Source organism: Moschus berezovskii, chromosome 18 (assembly GCF_049115385.1).
Source record: "Moschus berezovskii isolate FMDL1 chromosome 18, NW_MosBer_1.0, whole genome shotgun sequence".
Classification (NCBI taxonomy): Eukaryota; Metazoa; Chordata; class Mammalia; order Artiodactyla; family Moschidae; genus Moschus; species Moschus berezovskii.
The window spans coordinates 63,457,936-63,482,581 of NC_142477.1; the positions used below are offsets into that span (position 1 = coordinate 63,457,936).

At 36.3% G+C, this 24,646-nt stretch overlaps 1 protein-coding gene across 1 annotated transcript in view; it reads right to left on the reverse strand.

The window, feature by feature from the left end:
- ADAMTS6 (ADAM metallopeptidase with thrombospondin type 1 motif 6) overlaps positions 1-24,646 on the reverse strand; it is a 304,548-nt gene that overhangs the window by 46,106 nt on the left and 233,796 nt on the right. Inside the window, exons 19-20 of the mRNA XM_055421989.2 lie at positions 19,440-19,603; positions 18,881-19,019 (exon numbers count right to left, since the gene is read on the reverse strand). Coding sequence (XP_055277964.2) covers positions 18,881-19,019; positions 19,440-19,603 — 303 coding nt within the window. The remainder of the gene's footprint in view (positions 1-18,880; positions 19,020-19,439; positions 19,604-24,646) is intronic.

Genomic DNA, 24,646 nt, shown 5'->3' on the forward strand with positions numbered 1-24,646 from the left:
AAGATATCCACCACAACTTGCTCACATTTCACAAAATACAAGGACACACACAAACACACTCTGATTTGTAAGCATTCCTGGAAATAGACTTTGTGCAGATTCATTTTCTCTTCAGTGGGGAAGAATGATAAGGTTTATCAAAGTCTCAGAGAAAGGTCAAGCTACAAGACAATGCTAAATATTTCAGATCTTATGGGGGTAGTAGCTTACTCCTAGAACTAAAAATAAAAGCACAAACTAAGCTACCCCCACTAACCACCCACCTCATTTCTATAACCAGGTAGGCTAAATTACCCAGAACCAATTGAAAAAGCAGCATTAGCAGTATCTAGGAAACTACAGTTTCAAACCAGGCTAAACCTACACAAACCTTCAGTTTTTCTTTTTTTCTCAGTTGCTTTTACAGTGCTCTAAAGATTTTGACCCCAGATTAGGGAAATCAATGTGAAACAGGACCATTCGATGAAGGAAACTGTCACCTAAAGAGGTATGCACTAAATGCTTCCTCAAGCTCCCTTACATGCATGAGACCTCTGTAGATGGGAGTGCCACAGCTATCAGGCTTTGCACACTTATAACTAAGCCCTTTGAATTTGAAGATAGGAAATCTATTTCCCTGATAGGGAAAACCATTAATTCCCATAGTCTCCATAATGGTGGTGAGCAGTTGAAGAAGATGTATTTGATTATTTGCAGTGGTTCTTACTAATCATCTTCAACAAGTTTCCTGATTTTCCTAAATTTAGAGCTTTAAAGCACAGCCAAACAACTTACTGGCAAAATGTCTCAGAGTATGTGTTGTATTCATTCCTTCCCAACCCATTGAACAGGCCAAACATCTCAGTTTATGCAACAACAGTTTGGAATTTTTTTACTATTAAACTTAAGATTTTTGAGGGAAGAATGATTCACATCAGGCATATCTTTGACCCATTCACAGATGTTCCACAATATTTACCAGATAGCTCCTCATTGTGTCATTCCAGTGGGCAGATAACTAAGTCCATGTGATTCACCTAGACAAAAATCTCTATTATTAGTCATCGGATTCAACTACCAAACGCCACAATAGCTCAGAATATATATCCGCCCGGCTTCAATACTTTGTTCCTATCAGGAAGAGCAGGGAATTGTTTTTATAGGTTAGCATGGTTATTTTTAAAAAAGTCATTCAAATATGATTATACTTGAAGTGGGGAGACTCAAAATATCCACTTACACAAAGGACTTACAACTTTAACTAACTTTTATAAACATATTTAATAATTTTAAAAATATGATTATATTTGCAATAAGAAAATTGTCATTCAATCTAGTATCTTGGGTGTTTTTCAGAAAAGTATAAGCTTTTAATTTTATTCTATGTTTATTGAGGGAGGATAAACATTTTCAACACTATAAAATGGGACTGATATTGCTTGATATCAGTGGCAGAAATATCAATTTAGTTTCTACAGGTTAAGATAAAATTCTACTTCCTTAAAAAATCTTAGAAATGTTGTTTGGTTATAATGATATTAGTTTTTAAAAGTAGCCTTAATTATAAAAGCAAGGCCTCTGCAATTTGAATCGCAGAAGAGATACTAGTTATTAGAGGTAAGATTTACATTTGATTTTAAGATAAATTCTATCCATGTACGATCTTGAAAAAAATTCAGCTACATAACATTAATTATCAAAAATTTGGAAAATAAACAAAACCAGAAAGAGCAAAATAAAAATTATCTACAATCTCATATCTTTGCTTTGGGTCTTTATTTTTAAGGCTATCTGATTCTTTGGTGGGATCCAGTAATTAAAATTAATAGTACACAAACTAAAAATGCCAGCTAAACATGGTTAGCGGGTCATGCATTCTTTCACTCATCCATTCATTCATTCAACAGAGAATATTACTGAATACAAGGCACTGTACTTCTTTTGTGATACTGAGCTAAGTGTGAAGAATTACAAATTGACTTAATTTTCTCATGTCTAGTTTCTTAACAACTAGAATTTAGGATATTTAGGGGTGCATTTCAGTTTCATAATTTCAGAATGCTATTTTTTATGAAGCAAAAATTAAAGTTCTTGAATAAGCAGCTGAAACAACTATTTTCCAAAGACACATTTTCCTTGCATTCATCTTTTATTAATTTTCTTCTAAAATGTCACATTAGACAATGTGGTATTTCACACTCAAGAACTGACTATACCAGTAATCTATTCCAAATCTTCCTAAAATGCTGAACCATCTTCCTTCAACAGCACAAATCTTCCAATTTATACCCCCACACTTGGCAGGTTTACAGACTTTTTTTTTTTAAATCAGTAGCAACAGACTAACTCTCTAAGGCAATGCACTTAATTGAATGGATTTTTCAACACATACTTATGGATTAAGGAAAATGCAGCTTTTAGCGATGGAAAATTTAAATCAACTGGAAATAATCTAAACTAAGTCAACAAGAGAAATGATTGAGTTTAGAATCTTTTTATATGATTAACCCTCTTGTACATAGCTTCTTTTAAAGTAATCTGTAAAACATTGCTAAGAAATTGATTTAAACCTTTTGGGGAATAATTACATCCAGTTACACAAAGCCACTATGCTTTCAAATCTAAAGACATATAGTTTATAACCCAAAACATAAAATGTCTATATGACCAGTCAGTATATGCCTAATCAAAAATAAAATTCTGGTGGTTTAGTGCCCATATCCCCTGGAGATATGCACATGTTTAGCAGAATTTAATTGGTCAAACGTAAAACTGCACTAATTATATTTTATTCTTAAACACCTGAAGTTACAGGCATGCAAATTCTATACCTGATTCTGTTTTTAAATGCAATTCCTCTTCCATGTTTAAAAAAAAACACAAAAAAACTTTGCTGCTTTCATATTACAGAATTTAAGTACAAAGATATCACTACCAATATACATTTACTCTAAACTCTCTAAAATGAGTGTATCCTGTTTAGAGTCTTTTAATTTGTTTATCATTTTGATTAGTAGTAGTAGTAGTATTAGTTGCTCAGTCGTGTCCGACTCTGCAGTTCCACAGATTGTAGCCCTCCAGGCTCCTCTGTCCATTCTCCAGGCAAGAATACTGGAGTGGATTGCCATAGGATCTTCCTGACCCAGGAATCGAACCCAGGTGTCCTGCGTAACAGGAAGATTCTTTACCATTTGAGCTATAGGGCAGCAAACATGCTTCTTAACACAGAAACATAACCTTTATTTTTAGCTTGGAAGCTTAAATTTGATAGATCTTTTATTTCATTTCTGCCAGTAGTTAAAGGTTACAGATGATCTACTTGCCCATCAAAAGTTATGTTGTCCAATTGGAGGAAGGAGTACACAGCTTGAATCACTGCTTAAGGTACACATGAAGAAATGGCATTTAGTATTTTGAAATAGCATATACCATAGGAAAATGAGCAAGAAGTCCTGGATGGAATCCTTTATCTTCTGTGCTTATTCTAGGAAATGGTGATGGTTCAAGACTACAGGGTCTTTTGCTCAGCAGTTGCAGTCATAGGGCCAACGCTGAGTGAAGACTTTAGAGAACTTTCCTCCTTTTCACTTCTTGCATTCTTTTCAATCCTTCTATTCCTCTTATAAGCTGCTCAGAGTTCTCATGTCCCATCTCTCTTCTTTCAGATAATTAAATCATTTTATACATACATGTGTAAAACTATTTAGCAATTTATTGCTTTTCTCAGGGCATTTTTTTCAAATGCCATGATCAACAAACTAAGATCTTGGCATCCAGTCTCTTCACTTCAAGGCAAATAGATAGGGAAACAATGACAATAGTGGCAGACTTTATTTTCTTGGGCTCCAAAATCACTGTAGATGGTGAGGCATGAAATTAAAAGACATCTGCTCCTTCAAAGAAAAGCTATGACCAACCTAGACAGCATATTAAAAAGCAGAGACATTACTTTGCTGACAAAGATCTGTGTAGTCAAAGCTATGGTTTTTTCAGTAGTCACATATGGACGTGAGAGTTGGACCATAAAGAAAGCTGAGCGCTGAAGAATTGACATTTTTGAACTGTGGTGCTGGAGAAGACTCTTGAGAGTCCCTTGAACTGCAAGATCAAACCAGTCAATCCTAAAGGAAATCAATCCCGAATATTCATTGCAAGGACTGATGATGAAGCTGAAACTCCAATCTTTCGGCTACTTGATGCGAAGAACTGACTCATTGGAAAGACCCTGATGCTGGGAAAGACTGAAGGCAGGGGAGAAGGGGATGACAGAGGATGAGATGGTTGGATGGCATCACCGACTCGATGGACATGAGTTTGAGCAAGCTCTGGGAGTTGGTGATGGACAGGGAAGCCTGGTATGCTGCAGTCCATGGGGCCGCAAAAAGTCAGACACAACTGAACTACTGAACTGAACTGAACAGGGCAATTCATCATTTTAAAAGTAGAGAGAAGGCACTTAGTTCATAGAAATTACCACTTGAATTTCATTTAAAAGAGTGACAGGTATTAAACTAAGAAGGATGGGAGAGACGTTAAGGGCAGGAGAAAGATATTTTAGGTCTTCTCAAATCTACTCACAAGAACCAGCATTTCAGTTCTAGACCATTCAGTTAGTAAGTGTGTAGTCTACAACTACATGTGAGTATAAGGGAAAGAAAGAGAGAAAAAGTGCAATTTTAGGATTGATGGGCTAATCGACACTTAGATAATTTAATCTAGTGGCAAAGCACATCATATTTACCCAAGAAACAGCTTCTCTGAAGAAGAGGGGGGAGGTTAGTAAGTCAGAGCTTATAGTAAAAATGTGGTTGGTGGCTAAGGCAACAATTTGCTTAACCACAGCATCCAAAGTAGCTAGCAACCAAGACAACACTATATAACTACAGTATACAGAACATATGGCCAACAATATTAATTTAATCTAAATCTTTAGTGCAGATAGCATCCAGAGAGCAACAAGTGCCAGGAAAAAAAAATGTCTCTCTGCTCTGCCTTTCACAGCTGGAATCTGGCTGCTGTGCTGTGATTATTGGCCAGACATAAGCATTTGTAGGGCAGAGCAAAGCCCATCTGCCTTGGATCTAACAGCTGGCATCAGGATACCAATCAGCTCCACCCATTTGCTTCCTTCTGAAGAGCTTCGTGCTAGTTTTTTATCTTCCAAAGGTTTCCTTTCTGTGTCTTTCCAGTGTCTTCCCTTCTGTCTTGAGGAAAACTAAACATCCTAAGAAAGCAGGATTAAGAAAAGGAAAATGAGCCTCTAAAAATATTTATTTTTCTAGAGCAACTGTGTTTAGTGATGGTTGGATAGGGTGGAGCATACAAATACTCTGTTATTGGAAATTACATTATCCTTAGAGGGAATTCCTACTACTCATTACAAATTAACAGTAATCTCTTCCATGGAAAGAATCTAACTTAACTCAATGAATTCCTACGAAGCCTAAGTCATGGATTTTCTATTATCATAAGGGGGAAAATGAGTGAGACAGACTTGACTTCAATGAGATTACATTAATAATGAAGGGAGAGGATAAGGCAATTACCATTATATTACGGAAGCTACCTTATCTAATAAGACCATGCCTTTTCATACCTAATATTGTTAATTTTACAGTCCTCTCATTTTGTTAAGTTGCTCTCTGATTCCTTTTTCTTTGATATTCGTGGATCTTAAGAATTCTCATAGCCAAATGTCTATGTGGTTATCTCCTTTCACTTAATCTTTTCATGATATTTTTTTCTCAGTCCAATTTCTGCCATGTTTAGTTACCACCTCTTTTTGAGTTCTAGGTGTAGGTAAATGATCTAAGGCAAGTTTTTATTCTCCTTTGTATAATGAGATTTTAAAAAAATTAAATGATTTCTAATGTTTCTTTCAGATCCAAAATTCTATGAAAGTTGGCTTTTCTTTTTTCCCCCACAATTCAATTTTTCATTTTGACCCCTTCTATGTCTGCTTTTCCCTGTATTCTACAAAATATAAGTCTGGAGAACAGCATTTGATAGATTCCATTTGGTTTTGAGTTGTTTAAATGTCTCAGTTCTTAGCAGTGTGAGGTATGTATCAAAGGAGTCAGACATGTCAAGAGGCAGAACACTAGAAATAAAAGACTTTATGAGAGGCAAATTTCCTAATATAAAGAATTAACTCATATTATACTAAAAAGGTATTTCCGTGAACTTTAGTAGGAGTTTATTTGTTTTGGGTATTTCATTAAAAATCTTACAGGAATGATGCTGGAGTACAAGATGATTTTGAGCTTCTTTTATTTATTACCAAATAAAAAAGCTTTTCTTTAATTATATGTAAAATCCTTTTCTTGGAACCAAAGAGCAAATATTTCAGATTTAAATTATAACAAACACACAATCATAAACAAGCTGTACAGTTTTTAAACTAAAATCTTAATTTTGTTTACATAAAAAAATGGGAGTAGTAATATCATAAAATCCTATAAAATTGTGATAATGCTTATCATTTTAAGAAGTTTTATTTTTTTCCAAAAGTATTTTATGCATAATACCCTGTAAACATGCATAATGCTATGACTGTCAAAAAGTTTGGGACAAAATTTCTGTGAAGTGAAACATGACCTGTGATACATAGATCATCAATACAACAGGAATACACTCAAACATTGCTTTCAGAACTACCCAAGTTTTTCAGTGAGTAAATATATATGCAAGCCCTTTTTATGTTAAGGAAGAACACAATCTCTAAAGCAATAGAAACAAAATGAAAGAGGAAGGAAAACAGCATTAGGAGGAATATTTTAGGTTAGCAGAGATTTCTTGCCCTCAGTTATAAATCTTAACATTAGAGAAAATGCAAGCCACAGTATGTAAGAATAAACAGTAAAAAATGTCAGATTCTCAAACTAAACTTTCATATGCAAGATTTTTTACAAGAGGTTAGAAACTTTAAACTATATTGAAAATACAGAGTAGAATTCAAAGAATTTTTTAAAATGTATATTCCACAGAGGAAGCCACATAAGGAAAATGATAAATAGAAATAATTACAGAAATAAAAGAAAAAACATATTAGCTTCCAGAAGTGTGAATCAGCCAAGAGTATGCGTTTACCTAGCGGAATACTCCTCTGAAGGGCATGTTACATGAGAACTGAGCTAAGTGCAGTCGATGGCTACATTTGCTGCTCATTTGTTCAGTGATGTCCAGCTCTTTGCCAACCCATGGACTGCATGCAGCACACCAGGCTTCCCTGTCCATCACCAACTCTTGGAGCTTGCTCAAACTCATGGCCATGGACTTGGTGATGCCATTCAAAAATCTTGTTCTCTGTCCTCCCCTTCTCCCTCTGCTTCAATCTTTCCCAGCATCAGGGTCTTTTACAATCAGTCTGCTCTTCGCATCAGGTGGCCTAAGTATTGGAGCTTCAGCCTCAGCATCAGTCCCTCCAATTAATATTCAGGATTGATTTCCTTTAGGGTTGACTGGTTTGATCTCCTTGCAGTCCAAGGGACTCTCAAGAGTCTTCTCCAACACCACAGTTCAAAAGCATCGGTTCTTCAGTGCTCAGTCTTCTTTACGGTCCAACTCTCACATCCATACATGACTAACAGTAAAACCACAGCTTTGACTAGACAGACCTTAGTCGGCAAAGTGATGTCGCTGCTTCTTAATATGCTGTCTAGGCTTGTCATAGCTTTTCTTCCAAGGAGCAAGCATCTTTTAATTTCATGGTTGCAGTCACCATCTACAGTGATTTTGGAGCCCAAGAAAATAAAGTCTGTCACTATTTCCATTGTTTCCCCATCTATTTGCCATGAAGGGATGAGGCTGAATGCCATGATCTTCATTTTTTGAACGCTGAGTTTTAAGCCAACTTTTTCAGTCTCCTCTACGTAGCATAGGCTTTTAGGAGCTGTGATGTTCACGAGTGCCCTGCTATAAGCCTGGTACAACTAACCCCATATGTTAAAGTGTACTCTTCCTTCTCAACATTGAAAGTTAACTGAAAGACGAGAATGATGAGAAAGAGTGACTAGGGGAATGCCACAGTCAGTACAATGACAGACTATTGTCTAGTCTAACAGATAGTTTATTTTTCAAAGAGCAAAGTGAAAATTAGGGAAAAACGAACAAAGCTCATGCAAATCTTTAATTCCTTGTAAACTCAAGTCACTTTTTACAAAGGCCTTGTGTCATTAAAAGTATCACAGTGATCTGCTGTATGTCTAAGTTTGGTATATAAAGGAACCAAATGTAACAGGACCCTCATAATTTCAAACAGAACACAATACAACCTTAAACAGAAAATATCTTTTATAGGGAATTTTTCCTAAAAACGAATTATGTAACTATATTTCTTCAAAGGGAAAGAAATGACGACTAATAGGTTTTTAATTATTCAAACTAAAATTTCCATCTCTTATCTTTTACTTAACTCTGAAAGTAACTTATGGATGGTAATTTCTAAATCAAAGGGAAGAAAACAATTATATGACTTATTAATGTCTTTCACACTTCATTCCAGTCAAGTCTATCTTGAAACTCGAAAAGTAATTGAATTTTGTTTTCCTCTGTTTCATTTTGGGACCCCATCCACTTTGAGTTTGTTTCCAAGTTACAGTGTATGTGTCATTTATAAGCTGCAATAGAAGTGTTAGTCATTATTATCTTTACTAAGTCTATAAAAGTCAGTCTCAAAACCCTTGTTTGTATGAAGCATATTCTGTTAGTTCACTAATAATGTCAAATGACCATTATTAGTGATGTTAAATATCTTAGGCATATTTAACATCACTAACAGAATCAGCAAAGAAATTAAAAGGACATCTGTGAATATATAAAGCATTTGCCTCTGTTTTATCTAGTCCTTTGAGAGCTGGTCTCTTTCAGCCAGATATTAGTACTGGCATTAGGATTGCATTATATTTTTCTAATAATTACTTTTCAAAATTGTTATTTTAGAATGGATTTATTTTATTTTTAAGTGCACAACTATGGCCATGTTGCATCACTCATGAAAACAATAAAATATGTAACATTAAGTGCTTCTATAGAAACAAGGTAGAAATATCTAACTTTCTAAAGGGACCAGGTAATCTGCATGAAAAATTCACTAAAACAATCTGAAAAGTCTATTATTAGTAAATAGAATAGTGTATATTATTACATAAACTTGTTAGGTAGTAAATTGCAAAGAAGAATTTGCTATTAGGGGCTCTTTTAAATATATAGTTTTTTTTTTTTTTTTCTTTTCCCTTTCTTCCTTTTTTTTTCTTTTGTTTTAATCACTTGAAACTGAACTAACAGAAACAGAGGAAGGAAACATATTCAAGCAGGGCACATCAGAAGAAATAATACAGATATGAAGGAGAAATTTACATACTACTCAAAATCTCTAGTTTCTTAATGAAAGTGCATGAGAGTCTCCATTTTTAAACTCTGAACATCACTAAGACCCTGAATGAGGAGTTTTTATACATTTCTTCCTCTTATGAAATAAAATTCACCATCTACTGAAAGGAAGTGAAGTGACTAATTTTTGTCCAACTTTACTGATACTCATTTTACTCCAAGTCAAGAGTTCTCAAAGTTTCTTGGTTCACAGCACCATTAGTGTTCCAATAATTTTTTCACAGCTCTCCCAGGAAGAAAAAAAAAAAAAAAAGAACTTCCCTTATTAAATAGTTAGGTCCAAACGACTCAAAAGGAATAATTTCTGTAGTGTATGACCCATGTCATTGTGTTTGCATTGAAAATGTACAATATTCAGCAGTGCCTCTGTGAGTTTGCTGTAGAGCCTGGGGAACCACAGTGCGGTGTGAAAAATATGATCCTAATTCAGGAAAATACAAACTAGTAACTGGAAACTATGTAAAGCATCTTAAAAATCTTAAAAAGTAGAAACCAGTTCCAATACATACAAGAATCTAGGTGAGCCAGGTAAAACCACAGAGTAAAATAAAAAAATCTGTCTTAAAAAGAGGAAAAACAGAATTTCTTCTTAAAATTTATATGCTATTCACACACATACACACTCACACACACACACACACACACACACATTAGGCTTAAGATGATATCCAGGGAGGAAAAAGAATAATAAGTAAAACAAGCATCTATATAAAATTTAGGCATCAAACATATAATAAAATTAAACAGACTATGTAAATGTAAAAGAAAAACTGGTAACATTTTAAATAGTCAAAGACAATTGATCAGAAACATTCCTTAAACACTCCATTGTATAAGAAAAATCTGTGCTCTTTGATCATCAAACAAAATCAAAATTGCCTCTAAAAATAAATCTGTCTCCCTCTTCCAGTCCTCCATCTAAGCATAGCTTTAGCTTATCTTTTTCTTTTTTTCCCCTGAGCTGCTAAGTAATGAATGGCTAGCAGAGATGCCTTTGTTAGCAGAAACCTGACCAAATTGGTATATAAATTTTGTACTTCAATACAAAGAGAAAGAAAGAAAAGCCTAGAAAAAACAATTTGAAGAAAGTAATCAGAAGTGTCAATAGACCTGATTGCAGGACAAACACTGTATCTTTAGAGTATAAGTGTAAAACTAATACATTAAAATACATAAGTATTGCTGACCTTTCTTGGCATAACTAAAGCATCCTTAAGATTTATTTTGTAACAGAACAGGTACAACAGTACAGCATCAACTCTGTTAAATGGTTTTGGAATGTTTTGCTTTAAAGTCTTTGTTAGCTTCTCAGTCCTGTCTGACTCTTTGTGACCCACAGACTGTAGACCACTATGCTCCTCTGTCCATGGGATTTCCCAGGCAAGAAGACTGGAGCAGGTTGCCATTTCCTCCTCCAGGGGGACTACCCGACCCAGGGATCAAACCTGGGTCTCCCACATTGCAAGCAGGGAAACTTTAAAGTCTAAGGGTTCTTTAAATAAGAGGAGGACTTGGGGGGGGGTGAGGTGTAAAGGGACTGGTTTGAATAGTGGGAAATAAGAGTACATCGAGAAAGATAGGGGAGGAAATTATCGTGAATACTGCTGCATTTTGCAAAAATGCATCCCCTAACAAAAACAATAATTTCCTATAACAATAAAAGGCCTTCTCTGACTAGAACTTTAAGTCACAAAGAAAAAAAAATGTTTGTTATCAGTTTTTAACAAATGTTAAAACAGGGGCCTCATATTCTGAGTTGTGCGTCTAAATTAAAGTTGGTTGAGTATATATATCACTTATTCATTTTAGCTCACTAAGTACCTCAGAAACTTGAAATGAGAAGAAAGGTTTTGGAAAGTCTATTTAGTAGAATTTCACTTGATCTTATCCAAAAGGCCAAAATAAGATATTTAACACAATTTCAGTCAGTTTTAAAAGCATTATTCAGATGCTTATAAATGATTTATTAGGTAAAGAAGTAAGCATGTAAATAAACTACAATAAACTTTCTAAAGACAAGTCCAAGGACAATAACCACACTAAACAAAATTGTGAAATTAATTAGTATTCTACTGCTCTTTTCCGGAGAAGGGAATGGCAAGCCACTCCAGTACTCTTGCCTAGAAAATTCCATAGATGGAGGAGTCTGGTAGGCAATCCGTGAGGTCGCTATGGGTCGGACAGGACTGAGCGACTTCACTTTCACTTTTCACTTTCACACACTGGAGAAGGAAATGGCAACCCACTCCAGTGTTCTTGTCTGGAGAATCCCAGGGACGGGGGAGCCTGGTGGGCTTCCGTCTATGGGGTCACACAGAGTCAGACACGACTGAAGTGACTCAGCAGCAGCAACCGTTCTTTTCATTCCCTTCTCTGATCCCTCTAGCTACTTTTCCACCCCCAGATACTTATACCAAAAGCTCATTAACCTTTGCTTTCAACTAGTAGCCAATTAATAACAGAGATGTGAGTAATGCTTTGAGAGGTGTTTGCATCTGAATGCAATTTGAAGACTAACTAAACCTTCAATCAGCCTCAAAGGCAGTACTTAACCATGGCTACACATTAGACTTAGCAATGGAGCTTTTAAAAATCTGATGCCCAGGCAATATTCCTAAACAATTAGATAGGAATATCTGGGGACAGGACCGAGTGTCAAAGTTGTTTCAGGTCAGTTCAGTTCAGTCGCTCAGTCGTGTCCAACTCTTTGCGACCCCATGAATCACAGCACGCCAGGCCTCCCTGTCCATCACCAACTCCCAGAGTTCACTCAAACTCATGTCCATCGAGTCGGTGATGCCATCCAGCCATCTCATTCTCTGTTGTCCCCATCTCCTCCTGCCTTCAATCTTTCCCAGCATCAGGGTATTTTCAAATGAGTCAGCTCTTCGCATGAGGTGGCCAAAGTATTAGAGTTTCAGCTTTAGCATCAGTCCTTCCAATGAACACCCAGGATTGATCTCCTTTAGAATAGACTTGTTAAAGCTCCCTAAGTTATTCCAATAAACAGTCAAAGCTGAGAATTACTGCTTTAGGAAAAACATTTGAAAAAATGAAATTTCAAGCTAGTAAAGGAGAAATTATTAGTGGGGAATATATCATGTTGCTTTATTGTTGTTTAGTCACTAAGTCATGTCTGACTCTTTGTGACTCCATGGACTGTATCAGCCAGGCTTTCCTGTCCTTCACTGTCTCCTGGAGTTTGCTTAAACTCATGTCTATTGAGTCAATGAGGCCATCCAACCATCTCATCCTCTGTCACCCCCTTCTCCTCCTGCCCTCAACCTTTCCCAGCATCAGGGTCTTTTCCAATGAGTCAGCCTCCAGAACAAAAACCACAGTACAGAAAACTAACCAAAATGATCACATGGATCACAGCCTTGTCTAACTCAGTGAAACTATGAGCCATGCTGCGCAGGGCTACCCGAGACAGACAGGTCATGGTGGAGAGTTCTGACAAAATGTGGTCCACTGGAGGAGGGAATGGCAAATCACTTCAGTATTCTTGTCTCAGGAACCACATGAATAGTATGAAAAGGTGAAAAGATATGACACTGGAAGATGAGCCCCCCAGGTTGGTAGGTATCCAATATGCTACCAAAGAAGAGTATAGAAATAGCTTCAGAAAGAATAAAGAGGTTGAGCCAAAGTGGAAACAATATCGAGTCTGGTGGTAAAAATAAAGTCCAATGCTGTAAAGAACAATATTGTATTGGAACTTGGAATGTTAGGTCCATGAATCAAGGTAAACTGAATGTGGTCAGACAGATGGCAAGAATAAACAACAACATTTTAGGAATCAGGGAACTAAAATGGACAGGAATGGGCAAGTTTAATTCAGATGACCATTGTATCTACTACTGTGGACAACAATCCTTTAGAAGAAATATAATAGTCCTCACAGTCAACAAGAGAGTCCGAAATGCAGTACTCGGGTGCAGTCTCAAAAATGACAGAATGATCTCCAGTCATTTCCAAGGCAAACCATTCAACATCACAGTCATCCAAGTCTATGCCCCAACCACTAATGGCAAAGAAGCTGAAGTTGAATGGTTCTATGAAAACCTACAAGACCTTCTAGAACTAACACCAAAAAAAGATGTTCTTTTCATCACAGGGGATTGGAATTCAAAAGTAGGAAGTCAAGAGATACCTGGAGTAACAGGCAAGTTTGGCCTGTTTGGAGGGCAAAATGAAGCAGGGTAAAGGCTAACAGAGTATTATCAAGAAAACACACTGGTCATAGCAAACACTCTCTTCCAAAAACACAAGAGATGACTCTAGACATGGACATCATCAGACAGTAAATGTTGCAATCAGATTGATTATATTCTTTGCAGCCGAAGATGAAGAAGCTCTATATGGTCAGCAAAAACAAGAGAAGGGAGCTGACTGTGGCTCAGATCATGAACTCCTAATTGCAAAATTCAGAGTTAAATTGAAGAAAGTAGGGAAATCCACTAGGTCATTCAGGTATGATCTAAATCAAATCCCTTATGATTATACAGTGGAAGTGGCAAACAGATTCAAGGGATTAGATCTGATAGACAGAGTGCCTGAAGAGCTATGGACAGAGGTTCGTAACATTGTACAAGAGGCGGTGACAAAAACTACCCTCAAGAAAAAGAAATGCAAGAAGGCAAGATGGTTGTCTGAGGAGGCCTTAGAAATAGCTGAAAAAAGAGAAGTAAAAGCCAAAGGAGAAAGTGAAGCATATACCCAACTAAATGCAGAGTTCCAAAGAATAGCAAGGAGAGGTAAGAAAGCCTTATTCAGTGAATAATGCAAAAAAAAAAAAAAAAAAGGAAAACAATAGAATAGGAAATTAAGAGACACCAAGGAAACATTTCATGCAAAGGTAGACCTGTTGCTCTACTGATAATGTCAACTGATGAAAAAGCTCTGTTCAAGGTAAAGGACCATTTTTATTATAAGAGAAAATGCTACATTTAGAAAATCACTAGTTTGAAATCTTGATTTCAGCAAGTTACTTGAGTTTTACCTGTAAAAGAAGAATAACAATAGCAATGCCTATCTTCTGGTGCTATTTAGAATGAGCAAATGAAACAGGGCACCAAAAAAATGTTTCATAAAACTAAAATTTTATTTGTTATTACACAGATGAGCTAGAACCATTTATCATTAAAAAGATTAGTTGTAATGTGATTACAACTGTAATATGGATTATTATCTAAAAGATTTATCAGTTTATTTTAATAATTTATAAAATCTAAGCATCTAGCCTAATGTTTCTTGAAGTATGATTTCTTAAAGTATGGTTCACTGATACCAGTGAATGCTGATATTACCAGCATCAGTTGAAAATTTGTTAGAAAGGCAGATTCTTAGAGTCTGCCTCAGACCTACCAAATTAAAAACTGGAGGCAGAATCTAGCAATCTTGTTTGAACAAGCCTTCCAGGTGATTCTGATGCATGCTACAACTTGAAAACCATACATCTACCCAAACATCAGTAAAAAGAGAGTATATACAACTAAAACCAAAATATAATATATATTATTTATTGTATGTGCTTAGTAGCTCAGTCGTATCTGACTCTTCGTGACCCCATGGACTGCAGCCCACCAGGCTCCTCTGTCTATGGGGATTCTCCAGGCAAGAATACTGGAATGGGTTGCCATGCCCTCTTCCAAGGGATCTTCCTAATCCAGGGATCAAACCCAGGTCTCTTGCATTACAGGCTGATTTTTTACCATATGAGCAAATATTCAAATAAGAAATGTTATTTATTATTTAAATGTTTAAAAGTCACAGCAAAGGCATATCATCATAAATTGCTACTTAAAAAACTCCTAAAGTTTTGTATTTTAAAATAGTACAATTCTCACTACCTGGCCAAGCTTTATCAATTTACACATTAATCATGAATACAATAGTATATAAGTTTAGAAGTCAGTTTAATTACAGAGTATACAATACTTTGGATAAGAAATTCCCACAATAGTGGGAATAACAATGGTTCATAAAATAGTCAAGTTTTAATTCTCTCAGAGAGGAAGAGTCACAACTGTATCTTAAAAATCACATTTATCCTGAAGACAACACCCCACAGCATCTCAATGTTTTTATTCAGGCTAAGGAAGTGTGTCATCACTGACTCAGAGAAAAGACCATTTCTTGGACTGAATCACCAGTAATGTTTCCTGCAGTCTTAGATTTGTCATTGTGTCTGCTAAGCAACAGAAAAACAGTCTCAAAACTTCTTATCTTGAAAGATTTCATAAGAGAAAATACCAACATTGCTCCCAAACTCAAAGTCCAAAGGTCTTGCTATTAATTAGACATATGCAGGATAGCATAGGTGAGAACACTGACGAGTCATGAGATTGCAATAGAAAGTTCTTTGAGATCTTTCCTGTTCCTTTGTTTTACATTTTAAAAAGTTTTGGCAGTCTCATGATACCTAGCACCACCTTGGAAAGATGAGCATAGAGTATCTCAATTAAAAACTTATGTTTAGTATTCATGTTTAGCTTCTGAGAGAAATTGAGAAGAAATGACTTTCCCTGAAAGACTCCTTAACTACAGATGAAGTTCCATTTACCATCACTGAAGCATATGACTCTGGTTCTTTCTTTGATTGAGATTCTTGGAGCCGTAAGGGAATTTTCTTTCCTCAATCCTAAGCCTCCAATATTTAAAGAACCTAGGGTTAAAAGTGGGGTTATGTGTAGGAAGAATAACTCTAATAATTGATATCTGTACTTTATATTCTAGGAAATATTTTCAACCTCTTCAAACAAAAGACTATAATCAAAATTATACTGTCTTTCTCTAGCAATTGCTTTGCTCCACTTTACAAGAAAAACAGCAGTTCTAAACTCTAATTTCCCCCACCGGAAAGAATAACACAAATATAAAATTGCCAAAAATAATTCACTCCTTTTGCCCATTCACTTACTATAAACATTTCCCGAGTTCCTAGTATGTTCCAGAAATTGTTTTAGATGCAAAATGAGTCTAGTGAGATGCATAGACTTCAGTGATGAGGATGTGAATTCTATGTGTCTAGAGCGCTAGGTTTCAGATTCTCTGTGAACTAGGACCAGTGGTACTGAAATTTGAATGAGTATCAGAATCACTTGGAGAACTTGTTAAAACAGAGTTTGGGGCTCCATCCAGAGAGATGCTATTTGGTAGGTCTGAGATGGGTCCCAAATTAGCATTTCTCATAAATTCTCAGGTAACACTGATACTGCTGGTCTGGTGACCACACTTTGCAAACTACTTACCAAGAAATAACAGCTCATCACACTATGCCTGCCAATTTTCAAACACTGTATATCTCTCTTCCAAAGAAGGCAATGGCCTTTTAAAGGCTTGTCACTTATAACTGAGCAGAATTCTAGTTTCCAGAACCACCTCAAATATCTAGGATGGTAGCTCCACAAAAAGAAAGAAGTACAAATAACAAGGAGAAAATTCTCTTTCCAATGGTTTTGCTTCCTCCTTGTTTTTCTTTTATCTCCTAGCACAAGAAGTCTATCTTCTATTATGATTTCTCAATACTAGGGTCATGGAAAAGAATAACACACATTCAGATTTTTCATACTTCTTTACTTTAATAAAATCATAGTTTCTCTCCTAAATTCAGTCCCCTTTTTTATTGGACTATCTCCTTTCTGAACAAAAGAATCAGAGTTAGAAGCAACATTGAGAATTTACTTAATCCCTCCTTGGCCTCAGACAAGACTGTATCTAAACCATCCCCAAATATAGCAATTGTCAGTACAAAGATGAATAGGCACTAAGAATTTCCCATTCAACATTCTGTCACATACTTGAAGAAACTAATATACTTTCCCTCAGCCTTCTCTTCCCTGAGATAATCAACCTCGACATTTAAACTTCATTAGATTTTCTAAACTTAAATTCTTTTGACTTTTCTTTAATAAGTTTATCCCACCTTACCTCAGGGCCTGAATTATGTATTTACTGTTATCATGAAGATTTCTTTTTGGTATGTGAAAAGGGGAAAGTTAATTTATGGATTAAATAAAAAGGAATTTAATTGAAACAAAGAAAGATATTATGTATAAATGCCACTATAATATAATGGCATTCACTTGAATGATTCATTTCAAATATTCTTTATTTTATTAAAAGAAGTAGTAATACCCTATCGTTTTTTAAATTTTATAAATCACCAGCCATTTCACACATAAAACGGATGGGAATTAGAGATCTTTATAAATATGCCACAGATTACACATAACCATGTTTCATGACACTTCACACAGAAGGAAAACATTATTATTATTTGTTTTTCTTTTTTCTATAGTGCTTACTACAGAAGTTGGAGTTTATCCATGATTTAATTCTATATGAGTTTAAAATTACTGAATCTATTATTGTGATTATTCACTTCTGTGAAAAATAATTTCTCTGATTCAAGCTTTGAGAATCAGAAGTATTTAGAGATTCAGTGAGTACAGGACTAGTAGGATAAAGTCCATGTAAAGCATGTGTTTCTCAGTAGTTTAGAAAGGAAAAATAGGTAATTGGAATATGGGGTAAAATGGGATGATTCACTTTAGTTCCATCTCTCCCATTCTATATATATCACTATTCAAAATTTCACCTTTGCTTTTGGAATGGTGAGGGGCTCTAGTCCAGCACAAACCTGAGGGATACGTTTGTTTTCTTGCCTATTAGGATCAAGGTGTACGGTGGAGGCGATGCATTTAGTCTCCAGAGAGAAGGAAGATGCTGCTTGCACAGCACTTCTACTCACCAGTCCATGCAGCAGCAAGGGTGTTGGCTTTGAAGGAAGCCAACTGTCCTGCTCTCCCAGCCAGAGGTAAAGAATTGCATTGGTGGCCACTAGAGGGAGGAGGATTAGGAATAGAGTAAATTGTGGGGAAAAGGCACCCATGAAAAACGCACATGGGACAACCAACACATCACCAACCACCGCCTAGCAGCTACCTCTCTGAGGGACTACCATGGGGTCTGCAAACACCATTAAGCCAGAGACCCAGACCGGTAATTATTGTAGTATCCCAGAATATAGCCCCTTAACTTGGATGGCTGCAGAAGGGAGTTTGAATAGGATTGTGGGAAACACACAAGCACACAAACACAAACATACAAGCACACAGACATACATTCTCATCCCCCATTACAAGATGTTGCATCTGTGCCGTCTGATTCTTGCTCATTTTCTTATTTAAAACTCCTGATGTTCTTTACCAAGAATGTGTTCACGAAAAGCAAACAGCCCACCTTCAAGATAGTCTTGGGAGAAGCACCAGCAGAGACACTCATTGTGCCAAGATGTATTTTACCAACAAATCTGTACAAATTACATGAGGTTAAAAACAAATGGAATATAATGTAATTAAAGCAAAGTTTCTTTTGCTAAATTACAGCTTGAAGCAAACCTGCAAGAAATGTTTCCAATTAGCTTCTTTAGCAAACACAAAGCATAGCTCAGAATGTTTTGCTTTCCATCCTGCCCTCTGGGTGGGCTGCCTAGTGGGTGTCTTACCTCCAGCGCAAGTAGCAGAGCATTCTGACCAAGGCTGATGATTCCATGTAAAGCCAACTTCATTGTCTCCACTGCCCGTCCGGGTGATGGGAACATTGAATTTATACCTAATTCCCAAATTCTGTTCCTGAAGCAGAACCTGCCATTGAAAACAACTGGTGAAGATAATTAAAATACAATGAGCCTTTATTCAGATATTTATTATTTCTTTTGAAGAAGAAAATGCCATAATATAAGTCTTAAGGGAAATTTAAGACAACTTTTAGAACACATGTACTTATACTGAATATTCTCCTTCCATTTTCATGGGTAATTTGGAGCCATTTCTCTCATTTGCCTTGTTTGGTTATACAAATATTATTCAAGCAGGCATTGAAAAGATCAGTCACATGGAAAGAGCAGCACAGTCTTAATTTTACACAGATTTTTTCACCCTTGGGCATTTTACCATTATTTACTTTAATTTCATCACTTTAATTTCAGATAATAAATCCTGCCCCATCTTACCTCAAAGGACAGATTAAAAAGAGGAGAAATGAAGTGGCAAAGGCATATTTACCATGACAATGAGATTTTCCGAGGTGGGACCTAAAGCTTCTAAGGATTCTGGTTCATCAGTTGGTCTCTTATAGTGAAAAGCTGTCCCAGCAACATCAAATTTCCTCGGCCAGTCAATAGTCCAGGCACCATTAATATAGTAATCATCCCCTTCAGATTTTAAAGCTAAAAAAAAAAATTAAAAAAAAAAAAACACCAAAACACTTTAGCTAAAATGTGAAACTTCATTCACTACAATGTAACTGATTAATAACTGCACTGAAGTGTACAATGAATATCCATTTTTATTTAGATATGGGATTCTTGACCATCTTCTTAAGTACACTTTAAAACAGTAATTTTCCACGTGAATGTCAAGAAGATATTGAGCATTTATGTTATTGATAGAAAAGAATGAAAGGCTTATCTGAAAGAATAAAAATATGGAAAAGGCAAGGGAAATTATGACTAAAGGATGGGAGTAGGGTGAGGAGTGGACTTTCCTGTCCAAATGTTAAAACGGTAATTATACAAATCAGGGGTGGGGCAACCTGTGGTCTGGCACACAAATGGACAGAAAAATAGAACAAAATGGACAGTTATGAATTAAACACAAGTACAATAGGGAGTTTTCCAGGCAAGAGTACTGGAAAACTTCTATTTACAAGAAATATTAGAATAGGTATATCCATAGGGACAAAGAGCAAATTGGTGGCTGCCAGGGGCTGTAGGATGGGAAGTAACTGTTTAATGGACATGGGGTTGTTTCTGGGATGATTAAAATATTTTGGAATGTATTTAATGCCACTATATTGTTCATTTTAAAATGTTTGAATTCTATATTATTTGAATCTTAATTCAATAAAAACAAAGTTTAAAGAAAGGGAGAGAAAAGAATAACTGCCAGATGTGTAATTATTTAAATGTAAATATAGTTAAGTCATAAAATGCTAGGAGAAAATGTGGGAATATTAAAAAAAAATAATGTTGGGGCATTGAAAGGCTTTTCTAAGCATGATCAAAACCTCAGAAGGTATAAAGAAAAAGATTAACATCATTTTTTAAACCTCCTTAGGAAAAAAATGTATAACAAAGTTTAAAAATATGTAACACAGAAATGGTTATCAGCACCACTACATAAAAACATCTATAAATAAATGAGTGATAATTTTGATAATAATTATCATGCTTTGACAGTGACAAACATGTCAGCTTAATCTTTCTGTTAGTTTGGTAAATTATTCAAAAACTTTATGAGGCCAGATGATCATGCAGCCCCAAAGGACTAAAATGATCATGGTGCAGAGTCTGGAAATCTACCACTTATCCTTAGGAGTATAGATCATTTTAATTTCCTCATCCCTAACTGCCTGGAAAATATATCTGTACCTTCTTGACTTCAAAAATGCTGTAAATGCATTTGACTTTCAAAAAAAGTCTAAACTTTAGAGACAGGAACATGCTAGCTAAAAATTATTTAGTCTTAAATTTGTCTTATATTTAAAATTTTTTATTTTCAACTCTCACAGTAATTCTGTCTCATTTGAAAAATAAAAATTACCTAGGTAATATAAGGACAAAATGGAGCAGGGCAAAGGCTAACAGAGTTTTGTCAAGAGAATACACTGGTCATAGCAAACACAAAAACACAAGAGATTACTCTACACATGGACATCACAAGATGGTCAATGTTGAAATCAGACTGATTATATTTTTGCAGTCGAAGATGGAGAAGCTCTAAATTGTCAGCAAAAACAACACTGGGAGCTGATTGTGGCTCAGATCATGAACTCCTAATTGCAAAATTCAGACTTAAATTGAAGAAAATAGGGAAAACCACTAGGTCATTCAGGTATGACCTAAATCAAATCCCTTACGATTATATAGTGGAAGTGACAAACAGATTCAAGGGATTAGATCTGATAGATAGAATGCCTGAAGAACTATGGATGGAGGTTTGTAACAATGTACAAGAGGTGGTGACCAAAACTATCCCCAAGAAAAAGAAATGCAAGAAGGCAAAATGGTTGTCTGAGGAGGCCTTACAAATACATGAGAAAAGAAGAGAAGGAAAAGGCAAAAGAGAAAGGGAAACATATACCCAACTGAACGCAGAATGCCAAAGAATAGCAAGGAGAGATAAAGTTTTCTTAAGTGAATAATGCAAAGAAATAAGAGGAAAACAATAAAAGGGGAAAGGCTAGAGACCTCTTCAAGAAAAGTAAGAGATACCAAGGGAACAGTTCATGCAAAGATGAACACAATAAAGGACATAAATTATATGGACCTAACAACTGTGGAAAATTCTGAAAGAGATCGGAATACCAGACCACCTGACCTGCCTCTTGAGAAACCTATACGCAGGTCAGGAAGCAACAGTTAGAACTGGACATGGAACAACAGACTGGTTCCAAATAGGAAAAGGAGTACGTCAAGGCTATATATTGTCACCCTGCTTATTTAACTTATATGCAGAGTACATCATGAGACACACTGGGCTGGATGAAGCACAAGCTGGAATCAAGATTTCCGGGAGAAATATCAATAACCTCAGATATGCAGATGACACCACTCTTATGGCAGAAAGAGAAGAAGATCCAAAGAGCCTCTTGATGAAAGTGAAAGAGGAGAGTGAAAAGGTTGGCTTGAAGCTCAACGTTCACAAAACTATGATAATGGCATCTGGTCCCATCACTTCATGGCAAATAGATGGGAAAACAGTGGAAACAGTGACAGACATTACTTTTTGGGGGCTCCAAAATCACTGCACATAGTGACTGCAGCAATGAAATTAAAAGACGCTTACTTCTTGGAAGAAAAGTTATGACCAACCTAGACAGTTTTATTTTGCCAACAAAGGTCTGTCTAGTCAAAGCTACAGTTTTTCCACTAGTCATGTATGGATGTGAGAGTTGGACTATAAAGAAAGCTGAGTGCAGAAGAATTGATGCTTTTGAACTGTGGTGTTGGAGAAGACTCTTGAGAGTCCCTTGGACTGCAAGGAGATCCAACCAGTCCATCCTAAAGGAAATCAGTCCTGAATATTCACTGAAAGGACTGATGTTGAAGCTGAAACTCTTACACTTTGGTCACCTGATGCAAAGAAGTGACTCATTTGAAAAGACCCTGACTCTGGGAAAGATTGAAGATGGGAGGAGAAGGGGACAACAGAGGATAAGATGACTGGATGGCATCACTAACTCAATGGACATGAGCTTGAGAAAACTCCGGGAGTTGGTGATGGACAGGGAAGCCTGGTGTGCTGCAGTCCATGGGGTTGCAAACAGTTGGACACGACTGAGCGACTGAACTGAACTGAACAAAGCTGAAGAGATTAAGAAGAGGTAGCAAGAATACATAGAACAATTATACAAAGAAGGTCTTAAGGACACAGATAACCACAATGGTGTGATCACTTGCCTAGAGACAGACATCCTGTGAATGTGAAGTCAAGTGAGCCTTAAGAAGCATCACTATGAACAAAGCGAGAGGAGGTGATGGCATTTCATCAGAGCTAATTCAGATCCTAAAAGATGATGCTTTAAAGTGCTACACTCAATATGGCAGCAAAATTTGGAAAACTCAGCAGTGGCCACAGGACTGGAAGAGGTCAGTTTTCTTGCAATCCCAAAGAAGGGCAATGCCAAAGAAAGTTCAAACTACCATACAACTGTGCTCATTTCACATGCTGGAATGGTAATGCTCAAAATCCTTCAAACTAGGCTTCAAAGGATGTGATCCGAGAACTTCCAGATGTAGAAGTAGGATTTAGAAAAGGCAGAGGACCAGAGATCAAATTGCCAACATCTGTTGGATCATAGAAAAAGCAACAGAATTCCATATAAACATCTACTTCTACTTCACTGACTTCGCTAAAGCCTTTGACTGTGTGGATCACAACAAACTGTGGAAAATTCTTCAAGAGATGGGAATACTGGACCACCTGACCAGGTTCCTGAGAAACCTGTATGCAGGTCAAGAAGTAACAGTTACAAGCAGACATGAAACAACAGGTTAGTTCCAAACTTGGAAAGGAGTTCATCAAGGCTGTATATTGTCACCCTGCTTATTTATCTTGTATGCAGAGTACCTCATACAAAATGCTGGGGTGGATGAAGCACAGCTGGAATCAAGATTGCTGGGAGAAATATCAATAACATCAGATATACAAATGACACCACCTTAATAAGTGAAGAGGAACTAAAGAACCTCTTGATGAAAGTGACAGAGGAGAGTGAAGAAGGTGGCTTAAAACTCAACGTTCTAAAAACTAAGATCATGGCATCTTGTCCCATCACTTCATGGCAAATAGATGGAGAAACAATGGAAACAGTGACAGACTTTACTTTCTTGGGTTCCAAAATCACTGCAGATGCTGAATGTAGCCATGAAATTAAAGACGCTTACTCCTTGGAAGAAAAGCTATGACAAACCTAGACAGCATATTAAAAAGCAGAGATATCACTTTGTCCACAAAGTCCGTCTAGTGAGAGCTATGGTTTTCCCAAGAGTCACGTACGGATGTGATAGCTGGACGATAAAGAAGACTGAGAGCTGAAGAATTGATGCTTTTGAAATGTGGTGCTGGAGAAGACTCTTCAGAGTCCATTGAACAGCAAAGATATCAAACCAGTCAACCCTAAAATAAATCAACTGTGAATATTCATTGGAAGGACTGCTGCTGAAGTTGAAGGGTCAATACTTTGACCACAAAGAGCTGACACAGTGGAAAAGACCCAGATACTGGGAAAGATTGAGAGCAGGTGGAGAAGGGGGTGACAGAGGATGAAATGTTTGGATGGCATCATCGACTTGATGGACATGAGTTTGAGCAAATTCCAGGAGATAGTGAAGGACAGGAAAGCCTGGCATGCTGCAGTACATGGAGTCACAAACAGTCAGACATGACTGAGCAATTAACAACAACAAATATATCTGAATCTGCACAATACAAAACAGTGAAAACAAAAATAAAAACAAGACATCTAGCAGCTTTGAATTCTCCTTTATTTTAAGCTCTCACTTTTCAATTTTCCTATCTACTCAGTTAAGTAATCCTAAGTCATCTTTTCTAGTATCATAATGTATTTCAGAGCAACACCAAACATTTAAAGGACCGAACAAAAATATGCTAAGGAAGGAGGATGTGAGGAGGATGTGGCATTACGGACAGAGAATTATCAAAGGTAAAACATCTGATGTTAGAAATCTTATTTTTGTTTTGATTCT